This window comes from Leucopleurus acutus (genome assembly GCF_964270905.1).
Source record: "Leucopleurus acutus genome assembly, chromosome: 20".
Classification (NCBI taxonomy): domain Eukaryota; kingdom Metazoa; phylum Chordata; class Mammalia; order Artiodactyla; family Delphinidae; genus Leucopleurus; species Leucopleurus acutus.
This window is the reverse complement of record NC_139162.1, coordinates 26,564,694-26,586,803: the sequence shown is the minus strand read 5'-3', so window position 1 is coordinate 26,586,803 and position 22,110 is coordinate 26,564,694. Positions and strand designations below refer to the sequence as shown.

Below are 22,110 nucleotides of genomic sequence, written 5' to 3'. Positions count from 1 at the left end.
CCCATAAAGTTTAACTAACTGCCTAAGTCCTCATGAGAAGCAGCAAAGCTAGAATTCAAACATGGCCTATAGGAGACATTCAATTTTTACTTCTCCTATTTAAAAAAATATCAGGGACTTCCCTGGTGGCCCTGTGGTTAGGACTCCACACTCCCACTGCAGGGGGCATGGGTTCAACCCCTGGTTGGGGAACTAGGATCCTGCATGCTGCATGGTGTGGCAAAAAAAAAAAATTGTTTTATGATCACTTTTTTAAACTTTTTTTTTGGACCACACCCTGCGGCATATGGGATCTTAGTTCCCGGACCAGGGATTGAACCCTCACCCACTGCAGTGGAAGTACAGAGTCTTAACCACTGGACAGCCAGGGAAGTCCCTCTAACAACTTTCATAGATAGACATGCAACAGTGTTAATCATATTTATCATATTATACATTATATCCCTGGTACTGATTTATCTTATAACTAGAAGTTTGTACCTTTTGACTACTTTCATCCAACTCCCTCTCCCCTGATCCCCTGCCTCTGGTAACGATCTCTTTTTCTATGGTTTAGTTTGTTTTTTGAAGTATAATTGACCTAAAACACTGTGTTACTTCCTGATGCACAATATAGTGATTTGATATTTCTACACATTTCAAAATGATCACCGTGATAAATCTAGTTACCATCTTTCACCATATAAAGATATTACATAATTATTGACAGTATTCCTCACACTGTACATTTCATACCTCTGATTCATTTATTTTGTAACTGGAAGTTTGTACCTTTTAATCTCCCCCACCTGTTTTTCTTATCTCCCCACCCTATTCCTCTGGCAACCACCTGTTTGTTCTCTGTATCTATGATGCTGTTTCTGTTTTGTTGTGTTTGTTTGTTTGTTTTTAAGATTCCACAAATAATTGAAATCATATATTGTCTTTCTCTGTCTGACTTACTTCACTTAGCATAATATCCTCTAGGTCCATCCATGTTGTCGCAAATGGCAAGATTTCATTCTTTTTTATGGACCACATCTTCTTTATCCATTCATCTATCACTGGGCCCTTAGGTTGCCTCCATATCTTGGCTATTGTAAGTATAAACATAATTTTAAGTTAAAAAAACCCCAACTAGTCATGCATTTTGTTTTATAAATCCAGTGGTAATAAAAAGCTCATATCCGGGACTTCCCTGATGGTCCAGTGGTTAAGAATCTGCCTTCCAATTCAGGGGACATGGGTTCAATCCCTGATCGGGGAGCTAAGATCCCACAGGCCACGGAGCAACTAAGCCCACGCGCCACAACTAGAGAGAAGACCGCGTGCCACAACTAAGACCCAACACAGCCAAAAATAAATAAATAAATATATATTTTTAAAAAGCTCATATCAAATGCCAGCAGTCCTTTGTCCCAGCTTTGCCCACCTCTAGCTCGTTGTGTTGTCTACATGCATCTCTTTTAACCTGTTTCTTTTGGCATTATCTCACTATTTTAAGATAATGTGCTTACACTGCTATTTTGTGATTTAAAAATTAAAAGCAGTAATTATTGATTAAAGATTTAGCTTTCTTACACCTGCACCCTAAAGTCTCTTCCTCCCCTTTTAAAATGAGGTTCTGTCACAATACAGCCCTTAGGGTTAAATAATCAGTATGTACATTATTATGAGTATGTAAATATTTTTCACTGCTGTGCTGCGTATTGATAGTTTAGGTACTTCCCTGGTGGTCCATTGGGTAAGACTCTGCTCTCAATGCAGGGGGCCCGGGTTAGATCCCTGGTTGGGGAACCAGATCCCTCATGCATGCTGCAACTAAGAGTTCACATGCCACAACTAAAGATCCCTCATGCCACAACTAAGACCCAGTGCAGCCTAAATAAATAAATAATAAAATAAATTTTAAAAAAAGTATTGATAGTTTACTACGATTACCTTTCCTTCTTTGTAAAACTTGTTTGTTTTTCCTGTGATTAATAATGGCCATATTTTCCCATTTGCTTTGTTATATACATACTTATCCAAATGCTCCAACAGATCTGTCAGTAATTATTCCAAATGCTTAGACAAGTCAGATAAGCTCTTAGTTTTATTTTTTCCCTGGAGACCTTCCTTTGATTGCTCTCCGTATTCCTGCTTCAACTGAACTGGCCCCGTTTTGGTCAGCTGCCCAGCTGCCATTTGGAAACCATCATTTGGTTCTTCTGAGGTAGATTCTTGGTTTCCTGGATGCTTTGCCTTACACTTTCTTGCTTTACAACTCTGTTTTGCTGAAGCATGTTCTCCAGTGACTTTCTGAGAGAGGCTACACAGGATGTAAATTTATGTACCCTTTACTTACCTGGAAATGTTTTTGTTTCAGTCTCACACTTGATTGAAGGTTTGGTTGTGCGCTGAAATCTAGGTTGAAAAGTTTCACTCAAAAATTATGAAGGCATTGATGTGTTATCTTCTAGCTTGCAGTGATGCCAAGAAGCTTGCCCTCCCTGCCCACCACTATCTCAGAAAATCTTTAAGATTTTCTCTTTATTTCCAGTGTGCAGCTCTTAAAATTCAATTTACTGGCTCAAATATGGAGACTCATATCTTTCAGTTCTGCAAAATTTTCTTGAGTTATTTTTTTGGTAATATCTGTCTTTCTCTGCTCTCCCACGTCCTGCCCCTGTCCATTTTCTTTCTTCTCTATTTCTGGAACTCCTGTTAGTCAGATGTTGGATCTGAGTTGAAACTCTAATTTTCTTATCTCTTCTTTCCCATCTCTTTGTCAGTGAAAGCGCTGAGTCCTAACCACGGGACAGCCAGGGAATTCCCTCCATCTCTGTCTTTTTGTTCTGCTTTCCAGGGGATTTTCTTAATTATCTTTAACTCTTCTTTGATTTATTTTTAAATTTGGCAGTCATACTTTTAATTTTTAGGTGCTAGTTTTCATTTTGTTCATTTTTCAAAGCATTCTCGTCTTGCTTTATAATTGTGATATCTACTTCATTTAATTTCCCTTCCCTTAGGAATTCCCTGGTGGTCCAGTGGTTAGGATTCTGTGCTCCACTGCAGGGGGCCCTGGTTGGGGAACTAAGATCCCGAGAGTAGGGTGGCGTGGCCAAAAAAAAAAAAAAAATTCCCTTCTCTCTAAAGAACTCCTTTTAACACTTCTTTCAAGGCAAGTCTACTGACAACAAATTCCCTCAATTTTTGTTTGTCTGAGAGAGTATTTCTCCTTCACTGTTGAAGGATAATTTTACAGGATATAGAATTCTAGGTTTCTGTTAACATTTAAAATATTTCACTCAACTCTCTTCGTGCTTGCATAGTTTCTGAGAAGTCAGATGTCCAGTTGACCCTGGAACAACATGGGTTTGAACTGCAAGGGTCTATATATAGTGGATTTTTTTCAATAGTAAATATTGCAATACTACACGATCCGCAGTTGGTTGAATCTTTAGATGCAGAACCGCGGATATGGAGGAACCTCGGATACAGAGGGCTGACTATAAATTATATGGAGATTTTCAAGTATGTAGAGGGTTGGGGCCCCTAACCCTCATATTGTTCAAGGGTCAACAGTAATTCCTTTTTTTTTTTTTTTTTGGCCACACTGTGAGGCTTGTGAGATCTTAGTTCCCCAACCAGGGATTGAACCCGGCCCCTGGCAGTGAAAGTGCCGAGTCCTAACCACTGTACTGCCAAGGAATTCCCTTGTAATTCTTAACCTTTGCTTCTCTATAGGCGTTTTTTCCCTCTGGCTTCTTTCAGGACTTTATCTTTGATTTTTTGTATTTTTTGAAAATGATATGACTTGGTGTCATATATTTTGGCATTTATCCTGCTGGGTGTTCTCTGAGCTTCCTGGTCTGTCATTAATTAATCAGGTGCCTGAAATTAATTTGGGGGAAATTCTCAGTCATTATTGTCTCAAATATTTTTCTGTTCCTTTCTCTCTTTTCCTTCTGATATTCCCATTCTGTGTACATTATTCCTTTTGTTTTTCCACAGACTATTTTTTTTTTCTATTTGCTTTTCAGTTTTGGAGGTTTCTATTGAGATATCCTGAAGCTCAGAGATTCTTTCCTAAGTTGTATCCAGCCTGTACAGTATAGGCACTCTTCATCTCTCCTACAGTGTTTTTTATCTCTAGGATTTCTTTTTGGTTCTTTCTTAGAATTTCCATCTCTCTGCTTACATTGCACATCTATTGTTCTTGCAGGCTGTCTGCTTCATCCATGAGAGCCCTTAGCATCTTAACCATAGTCGTTAAAATTCCTGGTCTGATAATTCTAACACTCCTGCCATATCTGAGTCTAGCTCTGATGCTTGCTCTGTCTCTTAAAACTATGTCTTTAGGGGCTTCCCTGGTGGCGCAGTGGTTGAGAGTCCGCCTGCCGATGCAGGGGACACGGGTTCGTGCCCCGGTCCGGGAAGATCCCACATGGCCCGTGAGCCATGGCCGCTGAGCCTGCACGTCCGGAGCCTGTGCTCCGCAACGGGAGAGGCCACAACAGTGAGAGGCTCACGTACCGCAAAAAAAAAAAACAAAAAAACTATGTTTTTTGCCTTTTAGTATATCTTGTAATTTTTTATTGATAGCCAGGCATAATGTACTAGGTAAAAGGAACTGCTGTAGATTGGCCTTTAGTAATAAGGTTGGAAGGTGTAAGGGAAGGGGAAGTGTTCTGTAGTCCTATGACTGGATCACAGTCTCTTAGTGAGCCTGTGATGGACTGGCTCACTAAGAGAAGGACTATGGACTTCACTTATCTTCTCCCTTCAGTCCCCCCAGGGTGGCTAGAGTGGGATGGAGTTGTGTGTTTCCCTTCCCTGAGGTCTGTTAGGCTCTGATAAAATCCCAGTAGGTTAGGCTCTGGTTAAATTTGAAGTGTCTCCTGAGGGTATATCTTATTAACAACAACAGAATGCTCTAGCACATTTCAAAATGGTTCCTTTTACCCTCCTCTGCTGGAAACATGAGGGATTTTTTTCTGATGTTTACTATGAGAACCTGGTAGAACTTCAGGTAAAACCCACAAAGTCACAAAGTATGCTCCCTTCCCCCAGTAGGACTGGATTCCTTGGTGGGTTTTTTTTGGCTGCACTGGGTCTTCATTGCTGCACGCGGGCTTTCTCTAGTTGCGGCGAGCGGGAGCTACTCTTCATTGCGGTGTGCGGGCCTCTCACTGTGGTGGCTTCTTTTGTTGCGGAGCACCGGCTCTAGGCACATGGGTTTCAGTAGTTGTGGCACACAGGCTCAGTAGTTGTGGATCATGGGCTTAGTTGCTTCGTGGCATGTGGGATCTTCCCAGACCAGGGATTGAACCCATGTCCCCTGCATTGGCAGGTGGATTCTTAACCACTGTGCCACCAGGGAAGCCCTTCCTTGGTGTTTTTATTTCTCAGATTTGTCCACACTGAGCCTCCAGCAATTCATCAATTACAGTTCAGGTTTCCTTACCCTGGCACTGACTCCCACAGAGGTTTCTGCTTGTGGGTTTCTGCTCTGTATTTGTCTGTCTTTCTCTCCAATTCTGGGGGCAGTGGTGTGCCTTATAATCTGACTTATTGTACATATCTAAGAAGAGTTGACTTTCCAGTTTGTTCAACTTTTTACTTGTTGTTAGGATGGAGTGGCCACTTCCAAGCTTCTTACATGTTGGACTGGAAACACATCAATTTCATTTTTAATGGAAGAATATCCAAATAGGCATCTTGTGCCTATTCCTTCCCCCCTCCCCACCCCACTGCCCCCTCAGGAAACACAAAGTATTTGTAGGACAGGGTGTCTGCCGTCTTCCTTCTTCCTGACGACAATGTCTCTGGCCTTCCTCCACACCTATGGAAAAATTTTTCATTGTATCATAGCAATGAATTACCAAATCTGGATTTGCAATACTGAATCTACATCTAGCACATGTACCTACATAATTAGTTTCTGTGATTATTTGATTGGTCTGATTCCCCCACCAGATTGGAGGCCATGATCTAGAAGTGGCCCTGCCCCAGTATAGGGACATCATTCAGAAGTGCTAGGCAGCAGTTCACCAGGAACCTAATGACTCAGGACTGGACTGTCCTCTGAGGCCATAAGCTCCTCACTTTCGTAAGCCGAAATTATTCAGAGGCGACCTCTATTGACTAAAGGAAGAAATTGCAGTTACCCTCCCACCCCACCCCCCTTCTTTCCAGTACAGGGAAATGACCAACATAATCCCTGCTATCTGCCAGGCATTTCACGTATATTATGCCATTTGTGCTTGGATTTATAATATTTGCATCTATAAGATGGGCACCATCACTCCTACTTCATAGTCGAGGAGAGTGGGGTTCAGAGAAGTGAACTAATTTCTGAGTTCCCACTGTAAAGAGGCACTGCTGAGATCCACCCCAGGTCTGTCTGAAGCCAAAGCCTTTGGACTGTCCACCAGTCCCCTGCTATTCAAAGTGCAGTCCAAGGACCAAAGCATGGGCGAAGCTGGGAGCGTTAACAATGCAGACTGCAGGCCCCACTCCAGATCTACTGAATCAGAATTTGTATGCTAAGGAGATAAAAATTTTGTATGCACATTAAAGATTGAGAAGTACCCTGACTCCCAGGAAGTGCTAGGGGAACCTCTGCCTGTGTCCTGCTGAGGAGAAACTGAGTTTTCGCATTTCTTCTGCAAACGCGGATTTCTGGTTATAAAGCACTTCTGTCATTTTTCTCATGTACTTTCTTGACATTGGCTCTCCTTTATCCTGGGAGGTAAGTAAGGTCAGTGATGATCAGTCCCATGTTAGAGATTCTGGAAACAGAAGCCCAGAGCGGGGAAGCGACTTGCCCAGAGCCACCAGCCAGCAGGCATCCCACAACTTGACACGGTTTGGATGGGACAGTAAGTCAAAGGTTTTAGGGTCTGATGTTGGTGCCAGCATGAGGGCTGGAGGTTCCTGAGCTTGCCTTCCGGGGTCAGAAATCACCAGATTGAGAGAGCCTTCTGCTCACTTGTTTATTCATGCACGGCAAGAGGGCTCCAATTTTACTCCCTGGGCACACTATGTAACATCTCTCAGCTTTCACTTTTGCATAGAGTTGTCATGAAGACCAAATGTGAATGATGCAAGTTAAGTGCTGGCACAAAGTAAGAAATCAACAAGTGTTAGTTGCTATTCATTCAATCATTTGTTCAACAACTACTGAACACTTGCTATGTGCCAGGCACTCGCTAAGATACCTGATGGACAAGGGAGATGTGACCCTGCTCCCGTGGAACTTACAGTCTAACAGGGAGACAGACACTGATTAAATGCTTACAAGTCTTGACTTGAATGAATTTGGCTGGGCATTTGCCTGTGGCCTAGATGTAACCTTTCCTTCCCTCTGTTCACTCAGAGAAAGTGAAACCAAACCTCAAGCTCTTGGTCCACTAGGCAGGTGTGAACCATGGCCCAAAGCTGTCCCACCTGTCTAGTCTTGCAACATGTTTCCTCCTTGGAGAGGGTCCCCACCTCCACCAGGAGGGAGGGATCTTTGCAAAATACCCGAACAGGGATGGGGAGTGTGGTAGAAGGTGGGCGGGTTCGACTTTATTCTGAGGACCAGGGGGAGCCGTTGCAGACCATCTCAGAATGCTCTGCTCTCACCTCTGCTGCTCTCCCACACCCAGGTAATGCTCCACTGACAATGGCCACTTTCCAGTTCCTCAAATGACCATGTTCCTCCCATCACAGGGCATTTGCACATGCATTTCCCACAGCCTGGAAAGGTCTCCCCACCTCTCTTCACTTAGTTCATTCTACTCATCACTCAGGGGCCAGTTCATATGTCAATTCCTCCAGGAAACCTTCCTTGACTCCCCAGGGAAGCTTCAGACCCCCAAATATAACATTCTGTATTTTCCCTTCTTGGCATTTATCACAACTTGCATGTTTATATTTGTGATGATTTGCTAAGCATCAGTCTTCCCCAGTAGACTGACAGCAGAGCTGGTGTGTTTTGCTGAATATCTTCTCCCCAGCACTGAGCACAGTGAGGGGCTCCATAACCAGGACAACAGCGCCTGCTCTCAACACCTGCCTCTGAAAGGACAAAGCGGGAGGGATGCTCAGGGGTTTGAAGCTCACCCCAAAACTTGAGGTCAGGGAGGGACATACAACACAGAAGCTAATCTGAGGCTGCAGTGGTACAGGGAAGACACAGGAAGGACTTGAACCAAGGTAGAGGCAGCAGGACAGACCAAGGTGGAGTCCCAAGTCAGTGGGGAAAGTCTGATGGGATGTGGAAGGAGAGAGAAGTGTTAAGAACCACTTGCAGGTTTCCGGCTTGGGAAAGGGAGCGTGATGGGCCCATTCTCGAGTAAGGGGTCACAGACGGTGAGGCCAAACGGCCTTATCGCACCCCAACCCCTACTCCCACTCCAGCCCGTCTTCCTCCTGTCAGTGGCCTGGACTGTCCCTGGCACCAGACACAGGCCACGCAGCTCAGCAGCACAAGTCCCTTTTTATTAACCATCCTCCCTGGTCTGAATGTGCAGAAGTAGAAAAGAAACAGTAAAATGCCCTGGCAGAGAGGGCAGGGGAAGGTGCTCCTGAGGTTAGGCCAGATTCCAGCTCATTTTCCCCGTACATGCCCCCAGCCCTCACTGAAATCCAACGTTAGGAGGCAGTGCAGCCCTGCTGATGACGGGCCATCCTCCTGACTGTATCTGGGGTGGGCACTGGCAGGGCCTGGTGCTGTGCAGCAGGCGGAGAGAAAACGGCCACGTGGGTCTGGCCCCCAGGGAACGTGAGGAAAGGCAGGTCACCCAGTCCGGGGGTCTGAGCAGAAGCCTGTTTGGCCCCAGCAAGGCTCTGCTTCTTCTGTCTCACTGTCCTGAGGGCAGGGATCCCTCTCACCCCACCACTGCATTCAGAGGTTTTAGGCAGGAGGGGCCACGGAGAACGCTAGGTGTTCCAGGCAGAGGAAGCCTGATTCGTGCCTAGGCTTGGCCTAAATGAGTGGCCAAGGTGTTCAAGATATGAAAGGGGAAAATATCCTTCCTCACCCGCCCTGGGGCACAACGTAGGTGTGACCTCAGTGTGATCGACAGGCCACCGAGGCCAGGCCTGGTAGACCTGTGGAGCTGAGGAAGTGGACGAGAGAGGGTTTGGTCCACCCCCACCCCCATACTTATGTGAACAGGAGAGACTGAGCTACATAGAAAAATGGGGTGGTGGCGAAGAGGTGATGGGGGACAGGAGCAGACAAGATCCAGACTGGAAGGGAAACTTGTAGGCTGGCGTGACTACACTCAGATGTTGCCTAGTCAGTGGCCAGCTGCCTTTCTTGTCTCCAAGGTACCAGGCTGGGTTGGCAGGGAAGGGGGGACGTGCAGGGCAGGGAGAAGAGAAGCAGCCATTCAAAGTGAAGATGCCAGACAGGTTCACCTTGATCCTCACCAGCCCAGCCTGCATGGGGTTCCCAGCTTGCTCCCTCACCCCCCCTTGTGCCTCTGAAAAGAGGGACCCATCAGGAATCTGAGAGAGAAAAGCACACTCCGGCCTTGGGGAAAGTTAAGGGAGGAGTACTCACAGCACCGTGGCACGGGACGGCCCCTGGCCCCTGGCTCAGAGCCGGGCTGGCACCGTTTGTAAACATTAGACTTGGTGATGTCTGGGGATGGAGGAGCAGAGGGATGCCTGGACCGTCAGGTCTGGGTAAGAAGACAGGGTGAGGCCCCAGAAGGCTTGGGAAATGTCAACCAGCCATGGGCAAGAGGGCTCTCAGGCTCAGCGCAGGCCCAGGAGGCAGTGGACAAGGCATCCATCTGCCTGCCTCGGCGCACCTGTATGATTTCAGTGCTACCTTTGGAACTTGCCGGAGGAAGCCACTGCTGGCTGGGCTGCCGACAGACTGGAGCAGGCACTGAGCCCCGGGGTAATGAGCACAGCCCCTACCCAGGGCAGGCTTCTCTGTGGAGGATGGCAGCCCTTGGTCCACATTCTTTCTCCAGAGGGAAGTCAGGCTGAGTTGTTCCTTCGGAGACCTACCGACTCTCTTCACCCGTGGCTTCCAGGCATGGAGAAATTGAGAGGTGGAAGAGGGGGGAAGGTTCTTCTGTGACACGAGACCTCCTCCTACCATCCATGGCACTGCCAGGATGCGGGGGCAGGAAGGGAGCTGGGTTTGAGCTGTCCAGGGTTGTGGGGCCTGATTTCACCCCAGAACTGTCCCTGGAAAAGGATGTCCAGATGTCATCCCACCAGTAGAGGGGAATGATGCCGGACTCAGGGTGGTCCTGAAGCTCTACGAGATGGGTTCCAGGGTCCAATGGCAAAGGCCAAGAATTCCCTGGGAGGCACTGGTTATGCCAAGAGATCCACAAAAATGGCGTTGGCTGTGGTCTGGCCGAAGATGAAGGCTCCCAGGGTCACCAAGAGGACTCCGTAACTGACCATCACCCACCAGCTGTAGAGCAGAGGGTGAGAGAGGGCCTGCTCAGTCGATCCACTTGTGAATTTGCCAACTTCCATATATATATATATATATATATATATATCAGTTAATTACTCTAATTACTTGTACCACTTCTCCTATGGGAAGAGCACTTCCTACTTCTCAACGACTTTCATACAACAGTTTATGGGGCTGGGTGTATGATCCCTAGACCATGGGTAAAGAGGCCAAGACCTAATGGGATTAATTGACTGGTCACAGCACACCAAGGGCAGGACCAGAATTAGAATCATGTCTCCTGGGACTTCCCTGGTGGTCCAGTGGCTAAGACTCCGAGCTCCCAATGCAGGGGGCCCGGATTCCATCCCTGATCAGGGAACTAGATCCCACATGCTGCAACTAAGAGTTCGCATGCTGCAACTAAAGACCCCCGTGTGCCACAACTAAAGATCCTGCATGCCACAACTAAAAGATCCCACATGCCATAATGGAAGATCCCACGTGCTGCAACTAAGACCTGGGACAGCCAAATAAATAAATATTAAAAAAAAAAAAAGAATGCATATCTCCTGATGGAAAGATGGTCAGAAAAAAGCAGGTCACATGGAGTGATCCATTTCATTAAAAAAATAAATAAAAAAAAAGGAGACATCTGCAAAAGATATGTATCAAAAATAGCTACAGGGTTACAACTGGAATTTTTTCTTTTTTTTTTTTTTCCTTTTTTTGCCCGCCTGGCTTGTGGGATCTTAATTCCCTGACCAGGGATTGAACCCATGCCCTCAGCAGTGAAAGCACAGAGTCCTAACCACTGGACCGCCAAGAAATTTCCTGGTTATATCTGGATATTAAAGGTGATTATTATTTTCTTCTTTAGACTTGTCTGTATTTTTAAAGTTTTCTATAATCAATGAGTATTACTTGCACAATATTTTTTTTAAAAGCATGCAACCTGGTCATAACTTCTCTACCATTCAGGGACATGCACGTATTAAAAGAATGCAGTGTTTTGCAAAATGTGGCCTATACACACAATAGAATATTATTCAGCCTTAAAAAGGCTGCTACAACATAGATGGACCTTGAGGACATTATGCTAAGTGAAAGAAGCCAGGTACAAAAAGATAAATACTGTATAATTCCAGTTACATGAGGTACCTAGAAGAGTCAAATTCACACAGACAAAAAGTAGAATGGTGGCGGCGAGGGGAGAGGGAATGGGGAATTACTGTTTAATGGGTACAGAATTTCAGTTTAGGATGATGAAAAAGTTCTGGAGGTAGATGGTGGGGATGGTTACACAAAAATATGAGTGAACTTAATATCACTGAACTGAACACTTTAAAATGGTAAAAATGGTTAATTTTTTAAACATGTAGTGTTTTGTATCCATTAGACTAACAAATATTGAAAAGGCTGCTATATACAGTCCTGGCAGGGGTGTGGGGAACAGGGCACTTTCATTCACTGCTTCTGGGACTCTGACTGGTACTGCCTTTTTGGAGGGTAATTTGAACCCGTGTGCCAGAGTAAAAATGAGCGTGCCTTATGATGGAGCAATTTCCTTCTAAGAATCAATGCTACTGAGATCCTCGAACAGCTGTGCCAAGGTGTACATGCAGAAGTGTGTTCACATTCAGGACACATTCAAACAGCAAAATATTCTACAGCCATGGAAAAAGGAAGCAGTAGATCTTCTTGTGTGGACATAGAATGATCTCCAAAATACGTGGTTAAGCGAAAAAGGCAAGTAGCAGAAAAGTGTGTCTGGCATGAAAGCATTTTTGAAAAAACCTAACCAGACACAAAACCCCATGTGTTTGTGTATACGCGTGCATAGCTTTGTGTACACAGACACATGTGCACACACAGAAACAGTCTACAAGGGCACAGGCTGTGCTGATCTCATGGAGCTCTCTCAGGAGAAGGGAGCGGTGGGGAGCGGGCTGTGGGGTAAGAGGGACTTCCATTTTTTTCTCTAAAATCCTCAGTAGTTGATGACTACTAAGAACCTGCTGTATAAAAAAATAAAATTAAATTAAAAAATTAAAAACAAATCCTCAGTAGTATTTGAACTGTTACAACTAACATGTTACACATTTTAAAAGAAGTATTTAAAAAGTTTTTCAAAGTACACAAGTCTCCTGACTCCTATCCATTTAAAGGCCACCCCCCATCCAGTACCTCCCTGAGAGGACCACGGGCCGGGCCCTGCTTTACCTGGCTGGCTTGACTTCCTCCATCTCAGACAGTTTGGCTTGAATGAGGCACAGCCCTAGAAGAGAAGAGGTGGCCCTGGGAGCTTGGGTGGGCACCCCCCCCCCCCCCACCCAGCAGTCCAGCCTCCCCCTTTGCCAGGAGGCAGTGATGGTGGGTGGAGAAAGGCCTGTGTTTACTCCTCCGCACATTCCGCCTCTGTCTCCACTCTGCACCCAGCTGGAGACCTGGCATCTGGTCTCCCAGGAGGAGCCAGCACCTGCCAGGCACCCCTTGGGCTGCATGCAAGCCCCAGAACTAAAGGGGCAGCACAGGGAGGTGACTCAGTGGTGTCTACATTGCAGGGCCCTTCCCAGTGCACTTCTGAGCAGATGTGTCCCCCCTGCTCCAAGCAAAGTGGCAAGGGATTTCCAGGTGGCCTCCTAGAGAGAAGTAAGCTGGGTACAGGCAGAACTCATGACTGGGCAGATAGGACAGTTGCCCAGGGATCTGGTGGCAGATCGTGTCTGAAACTCAGGTCTCCCGACCCGTGTCAGGGTGCCACCACCAGACCCTAATCACCCCGTCATGGGCTGACCCACCCAGATCCCTGATAGTCGGGGAGTAACAGGTACCTGAATGAAGCGTTAAGAGTATAGGCTGTGGACCTAGACAGACTTGGGTTTGAAAAGCTTCTATTAGTCTTTAGCTGAGTTTGTTAACCTCTAGGCAAGCTTGTTACCCTCTCTGATCCTCACACCTCCTCACCAGTGAAATGGAGATGACAACTACATCTTCTTTGCAGGAGATAACGTTTAAACACACCAGAGCCTGAAGTGGGTGATCAATAACCCGGGAGGTGACGCGCTCAGGCCAGGAGGCCCTGGGAGAGAGTGCTGCGGGGATGCCAGGGGTCCACACCTGGGAAGATGAAGATGAAGCAGGCGGCCAGCCCTCCAATGACCGAGATGACCTTGCCGATGTCAGGGATGAAGAGCGCCAGCAGCAGGGTAAGCAGGAACCAGACGAGCGTCTGCAGTACTCGCCGCCGCCGCTCCCGCCCCACGTCCTCCTCCACCGGCATCCCCTGGTAGCGCAGCCACAGGCCTTCGACCACCGCCCTGCCCACACAGAGAGCAGCTCAGAGGCGCCCCTGCTAACAGCTCCCCACCTCCAGCCATGGAGCCAGACCCCCGACTGGGTGGATTGTAGGTAAGCCTCTAACCCCTGGGCCTCAGTTTCCTCTTCTTTGAAATGGGCCTAGCAGCACTCTTCTCAGGGTTGCCGTGGGGACCGGACAGGATGGTGAATGGGAACGGCTTAGTGCCTTGCCTGGCCCAGGACTAGCACACCCCATGGGAACATATGCTACTAGTCTCCTGAAAAGGAAGGGTCTGGGGTACCCAGAAAGCAGGGTGTTCAGGAAAGGATCTGGACTAGAGGTTCTCAGAGGACTCACAGAATGTTTTGGTGACTCTGGGACAAAGGGGACCCCCAAAGACCCGGCTGGGAGTACTTGCAGGGCCATGCGAGGCACTGACTCTTTCCTCTGGGCTTCCGGTTCTCCTTCTATAAAATGGATTCTACACAAGGCCCATGTTCAAAGGGCTTTCAGAGGCCCTGGTGAAAGGGAGCACCCCGGTGGGGTGGAGAGGGGACTCACCGCCCACAGAAGTGCAGGATGGGGTAGGAGGTTAGCACGCTCAGGATGATGAAGGCACGGGCGACGGCCACAGCCATGTCCTCCGACGGGTAGGACAGGAGCACGTCGGGGTCCACAGCAGCTCCAAAGGTCAGGAAGCCACAGATGCCTGAGGGCAGGGACAAGAGGGCTGGGTCCAGGCGACCCTCGTAGGGTTAGGGCCATGGACCGTTCACCGCTGGGTCTAGCAGCAGGTGGGGAGATGACGGAGCAGCTCTGGAGGCTAAGACTGAAGCTCAGAGGGGTGTCGAGGCTGGGATCAGAAGCCTCCCTCCCTGACTTCTCACATCTCCCGCCCCCACACCGTCACCTTTCTGATCTTGAACTCACCCAGCAGTTCCTGTCTCAGAGCTTCCGCATTAACGTTGTCTGCCCATCTCCTCATCATTCAGGTCTCAGCTCCGTTGTCCCCTCCTCAGAATGCTTCCCCACCCAGCCCGTCCACAATAACCCCTGCCCCCAGGCACTCCCTCACACCACCCTGTTCTGTGTTCTTCAGAGCACTCCTCTCTCTTGTAACTTTTTTTTTTTTAACTCGTTTATTGTCTGTCGCCCCAGGAGAACGGGACTCTGCCTATTTGCCACCCTTGTTCCTGCTGTGTCTTCAGAAACTAGAACAGTGCTGGTCCTGAGAACCATCTGTGGAAGGAATTACAGGGCCATTCTTTGTGGTCTCCCAGCACTGCTCCCTCACCCAAACCATTTTCTACACAACACCCAGAGCCGGGTGTCCCCAAGCCACGCCCCTGCTGAAGCGCTTCCTCTCTGCCTCCCAACAGTCCTCAGGGATCTGGCTGTGTTCCCTGTCTGGCCGTGCTGCCCGCCACCCACCCTCAACTCGCTCCACTCCAGCTATGCAGACCTTCTTCTGTCCCGGCCTCAGGTACTTGGCGTTTTCTGGTTCGTCTGTCTGGAATGCTTTTCCCCCAGCTCTTCAGATTCTAGCTCCTTCTCATGATTTGGCCTTCCCCAATTGCCACCTCCTCAGAGAGGAGCCACCTGTGACGTACCCACCAAAGCCAACCCCACTCAGTCCCACTCACAGCTTCCTGTTTCCCTGTTACCATGGCACTCACCACTGTCTGGATTTCCTTACTGATTCCTGACTGACTTGCTCCTGTAAGACTCTCTCTCCGACTAGATTGTCAATTCCATGAGGGCAGGACCGGGTCTATCTATCTCCATGCCATCCCCCACGCTGAGAAAGTTCCTGGGACTTACTAGGCACCCACTGAGAGCTGCTGAATGCATGCATGCGTACATCTTTCTGATTTGGGCAGGAGGAGGCCCAGGGTGGCCCAAGTTCAAGCCAGTGCCTACAGAAGTGTTTGACGTGTTGGGAGTGCAGGGCTGTCCCCAGGAAATCCTGGGCCAGACGACTTGGGGACAAAGAGGGAAAGTGGGAGCCCTCTAAGCCCTGCCCTTGGAGGGGAGCACTCACCTGTGCCCATGTAGACAGCGAGGGCTATGACCATGGCGGCCGTCACCACCCCACCCCAGGTCTTCACCTCAGGCCGCCGCATGCTGTTGAAGACGGGAACACTGCTCACGTGGCACTGTCAGGGTGAGGGGCAGGGTCATGGTGGGCAAGTGACCTCACCCCCAAGGATAAGGGGCAAGTCCTGGGGCCCCCACTCTGTCCTTCCAGGACTCCCCCATCCTGCCTGTAACGTGGATTCCATCCCAGGATGGGGAGTGAGCTAAGGGGACAAAAGGGACCTTGCAACTAGCACCTGAAATCCGAAGCAGATGGTGGGCATGGCATTGAACACGGCTATCCAGGAAGCTGGCCTGCGGACAAACACACAAGATGCTGCTGCCCGGGAGCCCCTCAGAGTCACCAACCGCCACCATGCTCTTACTCTTCATTCAGCCCCCCACGGCCTCCACCAGCCAGCATGCACACATTCAACCCACAGAAGTCTGGGGACTGGGAGAGGACACATCTCCATTTACAGGTCAGTAAACTGAGGCTCTGGAAGGCCCTCCTGGGACCAAAATCCAGAACTTTTGGCTCTTGCACTTGGGCTTTTGCTTCTCTGATTTGTTCCTTTCAAGAAAAAGGAAACTTTTTTTTTTAAAAAATTAAGAAAATGGATTCAACCTCACGTGGAAGATACAGATATTACAGATAAGCACATGTTGAAACAGATGTGCAATTCCACCTTGGCAGCTTCCATAACCTGAGGCCTAGTCTCACATTGGCTCATCTGTTGGACATTAGTGGCAAAGTCTCCCTCATCTCCGGCTGTCACTCTTCTCTCCAGCAAAAAGAGATCAGGACCTCTTGCCTCCTTCCTAAAATGACCAATGAGTCAAGCCCCAGTGAGCTAATGAGCCTTGGGAAGAGTACCTGTGTGGCTTTTTGATGCCTGACCCAGCACCTCCTGGTGCCCGAGTGGCAGCTTCTACCCCATGTGTCTCCCGGGGGCCCTCACCCACCTGTTCAGGATGTCCGCTGGGGTCATCTCTTTATCAGGCCAGATGTATTTGATGATAACGATGGCAGTGACATACCAGGTGCCCACGACGCTCAGGAAGCTGCCAGGAAGGATAGATTAAGCTTCTTCCCCCCTATCCCCAGCTGCCTTTTCTCTCATTCCATCCCCAGGGACATCCACCCTTAACTTTAGTGACCACAAGTGTCTAATGAACCAACTGGGAGACTATCCCAAACAAAGACTCAAGAAACGCATGAGACATAAGTTTCAGAGAAACAAGCCACATTTAGGAAGCCAGGAGGGGACCAGACTGACACTTGTGGCCACTGGGAAATGAGGTGGTTCAGCTCCATGGCTCAGAGACCACAGCAGGGGGCTGGGCTTCAAAGCACATCTGCTACTTCAATCAGAGCAGCCCAGACTTGGCGAGAGGTGCAAGCAGGGCCTTTGAGAAGTAGGAGATGCTGGAGGGTTGAAGGCACAAATACTGGGAAGTCAACATTAAAGGAAACCTTGGAGACACTGAGTGTGACCCCTTCGATAAAGGATCACAGGAAACAGCTTAGAATCCCACAGCTTTTCAGACTCTGAGCCAGGAAGCTAGTCCCTTCCCTTCATACCAAGCTGCATGGAAAATGCTGCCAGGCTGACAATCCCAAATGATCAAGAGTCCCATCCTCCGTGGGAAAGACAAGGCCCAGGCTAGGAGACAGCCTTCACACATGATTATCATGCATCCCTTCTTCGACAAGGACATTTGGAACTGAATCTCTCACTGATACAAAGAGCCACTGTCTCCCTTGCTGCTGACACAAAAGGAAGGTCTTATGCCGGAACCCCTGCAAGCCCCGGTCTACCCTGCCTTGCCCACTCTTGCTGCCCCAGGAGATGAGGTGGCATGGAGCAGAGGGGTTCCCCTGCAGCCCTTGGGTCTCCAGCTGCCTGTGATCAGAGCTGCTGTCCAGCGCAGGCTGGGGTGGGGCCTCCGAACCTGGCATATTTCTGGAAGCCGATCTCCCTGGGGATGGAAAGGGGCAGGATGAAGAGGAAGGCAGTGAGGCTGATGGTGAACTTGCGGTCTGTGTACCAGGGGCTGCCGCCGGCCCCCTCAGGCTCCTTTGCCATCACAGCTATAACTGCACAGGGAGGAAGGAGGGAATGTGATGCCAGGCTACTGCAGGGTGTGGTCCTCCACCTCTGCTGGGACCTCCATCTGTCTAATGGGCCCAGCAGCCAGGAGGGAGGACTCCCAGATGAAAGCCGGGCCCAGGCCAGGCCTTGGGCAGGTGTTCCATGCTCTTTCCCACCCGCTGCATGACCCCCAGGGCTGGGGGGGGGTACTGAGGGGGGACCTCACTCTTGTCCTGCTGGTCCCCGATGATGATGAGGAAGGCGATGCAGGTCCCGAAGGTGTAGGTGGCAATGGCCACCTCACACAGCACGCCTGTCAGCTTGCCACACACAGCCCACACCACCTCCTGGTAGGTCCTCTCATTGCTGGCCTGGGAGCAGTAGGCCAGGATGACGAGGCCACTGATGATGAAAACCAGCATGGCCTGCGGGTAGGGGCATAGCAAGAGGGTGTGGGAAAGGCCTGGCAGCAAAGAGCAGCCTGGTCTTGCTCAGCATTTACTGGCCCGGTGCCCAATGCCCATCTGGCAAATTAGCCTTATCTTGCAGGGCAATTTTAATGGATTACTGGAGTTGAGATTTTCTTTAAAAACAAGAAGTTTTGAGGAAAATTTCAAACATACACAACGGTAGACAGAATGGTATAATGGACCCCTATGTACCCATCACTCAAATTCAAAAATCATCAATTTACAGCCAATCTTGTTTCATCTATTCCCTCTCCCACTCTGGATTATTTTGAAGAAAATACGAGCTATCATATCATTTCATCAGTAAATATTTCAGCACGGCTCTAAGGTATGGGCCTGCTTTTTAAATGTAACCATGAAATTATTAAATATGCAGTCGACGTCCAGACTTCCCTGATAGCTGGGAAGGCTTTTGAAGCCTCATCTGGGCTCAAAGGAAAGAATGCTGGAATAGATTAGTAATGTCTGCCATGTGTGATGGAGGGGAGAGTGGTAGCATGTGTCTCCAACTGACTACTCCTGATCCAGAGCCTCCCTTTTGAGGTGAAGAGCCCAGACCCACCACTAGAACTGCACCTTTGCCCACCAGGCATGCTCACTCACCATCTGCAGCGTGATGCCAGCTGCCACTCCCCCGGCAGTGCTGAAGGCTGCTGGGAAGTTGAGCAGCCCTGCGCCCAGGCAGGCATTGACAACGATGAAGATGGCTCCAAGTGTGGAAGTGGTGCCTCTGCCCAGACCCCCAGGAGGGGCCTCCCCCTCACTCTTGGGGGCTATGTCCACAGAGGGACTCTGCAGCAGACGGGCACGCTCCCCGGAGTCTGTGCTTAAGCCCCACTCGCCAAGGTCACTGTTGATGCTGACCTGGGCCATGGCCCTGGGAGTCCTGTTCCTGCAGGGTCTGTGGGTTCTGTCTCACAACCACATGCCCTGGGGAGCTGAGAGAACACCTTCAGCTGGAGGGTGCCACCAGCCTGTTTGGGGCTGTTATCCTAGGAGGCCTGTGGGCTCTGGCTCTCCTCAACCTAGATGGGAAAGGCAGATACTACTGTTATCCCAAGAGACACAGAAAGGTGAAACAACTTTCCCAAGATCAGATGGCTGAGATCCAAGCCCAGGTGTGCCGCTGTGCAGAACACTGCGTTGGGTGCCACAGTGTGATGGCAGAGACAGAAATGTGTCAGATGTAATTCCTGCCTGCTTCAGGCCTACAGACCTATCAGGTAAATAAGACATAAACACAGAAGAGAGGGGTACTGATATGTCAGCACTAGAGGCCATGCATCGGGCAGGAATGTCATGGACATATCTTATCTCATTCATTCCTTATGACAGTGGTCATAAGGTTCAGAGAGATCAGATCACTCATCCAGGGTCACAAAGTAGCAAGTTGCAAAGCAGGATTTAGATCCAGATCTGTCTGGCTTCCTCATTTGTTTCTACACCACAGGGTCGCAAGAACAATCCTCACCTGTGGGTATTTCAATTTCTTACAGCCCAGCATACCTCCCTCCAGAGTCTAAATTCTGTGGAGCTTTCAAAGCCCTTCAAAATTGAGGCCAATTCTTACTTTTCTCCCCACATGCCTGACCTAACCACTGCCCATCACAGGGACATCCCCTCCAATGCCCCCAGCACACTGGGGGGTTTAGAATGGCTAGCAAGGCCTCTTGGGTAGTCAGATGCTTGCCATTGCTCCTCCTGTGATGGCTGAACAAAGTTGGGAGCCTTAAACTCATTAGAGAGAAAAGGGGGAGTTTGGGTGCTCTCAGACATCTGTCACCAAGCCTGCAACCAAGGGACACAGCTCCAGGGGAAATGTCTCCCTGCTGGCTCCAAGTCCAGAAAGATCAGTCAGCTGCCACAGGGCTTCCTCTTGTGCAACCTGCCACCCACCCAGCCAGCAACTCGGCAAAAAATCAAAGCGGTGAGCAGTGGAGGCAGTTTTGGTCTCCCAAGTTTCCAGCGTAGCTCCAGAGACAGCCCTGCAAAGTTAGCGCTGCTTGAGCGGTGAGACCTTGTCCTCCACCCTGCTCACATTCCAGACACAGAGGTCTCTGCACTGGTCTGAAATCGCTCAGCCCCGCTCCCCTCAAACTACTCTGCTCCATGGTCCCCAGCTTACCTGCTCTTTCCACCCCTCCGGCTTTGGTGGAGGGACAGCTGCTCCTTACAGCTCCTTCTCCCCAAAGATCTGGGATCTGATTCTCCTCACTTCCCTCTCTGCCCTCAGTTTCTTCTTTCTCAAACTCTACGTAAAATGTGTCAGCAGAGAAAGAGTCAGCTGTTTCTGTGCGGGCCAGCAGAGTGAAGGGAACTGAGGCGCTCTAACTCACGGAGTGGAGCAGCAGCTCAGTTAGGGAAACAGGCCCACGGACGGAAAGAGGCTAGACTAATGTCTCAGCGGCTCGTCGGCAGAGCCACAACTAGAACCCTGATGCCCACACGCTCAGGCCGGAGCTGTAACCACTGCAGTAGGCCCCTCAGATCCCAACGGAGCAGGTTCCCAGGCCAGCCTGGGGCTGGATCCCAGAAATACAAGGGGTGAGCTGCATTGGAAGGTGGGCCAGGGCGCACCCAGGGCGGGGGGTGGGGGCGATCCTCAGGCCTGAAGCGAGGAGAGTGGGCTGCTGTGAGGTAAACTGGGGACGGGCTCCGGCGCTCGATCCGGGCCTAGGACTGATTAGGTGGAGACTAGGTGGGGACAGGCCGGGCTAAGGCGCGGCAAGGGCCGGCCGACCGAAGGCGGGTGTGGGGCGGAGGACGCCGGGCTACAGAGTCCTGCAGGGAGTGGGTAGGGCTCTGCCGCGGTGGCGGCCCTGGGGACCCAGGGACCTAACGTTTCCACCTCCACCAACCTGTACCTCCTTTCACTTACCTGCGGTGCTTTGAGCCCGGGCCGGCTGCGGAGACACGTGAGCAGCGGTCACATGACCGCTGGGGCGGACCGCGGGGCACACTGGGAGCTGTAGTTTTCGGCAGGCGTTAGTCTTGGACACCAGCTCTCTAATCCTCAACCCAACCGCATTGCCCCAAACCAGCCTCGGCCCCCAGCCCGCCCGTGTTTATCCTGTTACTGTAGTCCTGGCCTGTTGGCCAAGCCGCACCTCCTGCCTCCTAGCAAGAGCATTAGGAGGTTTGGTGTCTTTGCCAGTACGGATGCTGTGGGCCAGAGCTATTTGGCCTTATTATCCTCCTTTGTCTCCCTTCTTACGTTCACACCCACAGCCAGTGACCCTGGACTTTTTCACTAGGGACAGCGAGGGGTCATTTGTACCTCCTTGAGCTGTGGCTGTCCTGAGGGTTGTTCATGGCTATAACCCTAGGGCCTAGATTCTACAACTGGGGATCTGAGGCATTGGTGTCACTCATATAAATGTTGAATGAAAGAATGGGTGTCCAGAGCCCTGGCTTCTGTTTGTGGCTGTGTGCCACTTGCAGGCTGTCACATAATCTTTGGCATTCCAATGTCTTCATCTATGTTATATCCTCTCCGTGCATCAAAGGTCCTTGCTGGTGAGGTCCTGCGTACTGTTTACCCAGTTTCCCTCAATGGTGACATTTTGCAAAACTGTCGTACAATATCACAACGAGGATACTGACATTGACACAATCCACAGATCATGTTCAGATTTCCTCAGTTATATTTATAGTCATTTTTTAGTTTGTATTTAGTTCTGTACAACTTAATCATGTGTAGGGTTTACACCACATTCAAGATTCTGAACATTTCCATCACCACAAGGATCCCTCCTGTTACCTTTTTTTTTTTTTTTTTGGCGGTAC

General features: G+C 49.5%; 1 protein-coding gene across 1 annotated transcript; it reads right to left on the bottom strand.

Moving 5' to 3' along the window:
- Positions 1 to 9,619: 9,619 nt before the first annotated feature.
- On the bottom strand, positions 9,620 to 20,755 carry SLC38A7 (solute carrier family 38 member 7). The gene is made up of 11 exons (XM_082862829.1): positions 20,450 to 20,755; positions 18,928 to 19,349; positions 18,081 to 18,279; positions 17,715 to 17,859; positions 16,725 to 16,823; positions 16,016 to 16,073; positions 15,724 to 15,838; positions 14,244 to 14,391; positions 13,502 to 13,701; positions 12,605 to 12,659; positions 9,620 to 10,396 (listed from the first exon to the last, which is right to left on the bottom strand). The coding sequence occupies exons 2-11, from the start codon at positions 19,195 to 19,197 to the stop codon at positions 10,294 to 10,296; spliced, it is 1,392 nt and encodes a 463-aa protein (XP_082718955.1). The 5' UTR covers positions 19,198 to 19,349; positions 20,450 to 20,755; the 3' UTR covers positions 9,620 to 10,293.
- Between the last annotated feature and the right edge of the window lie 1,355 nt (positions 20,756 to 22,110).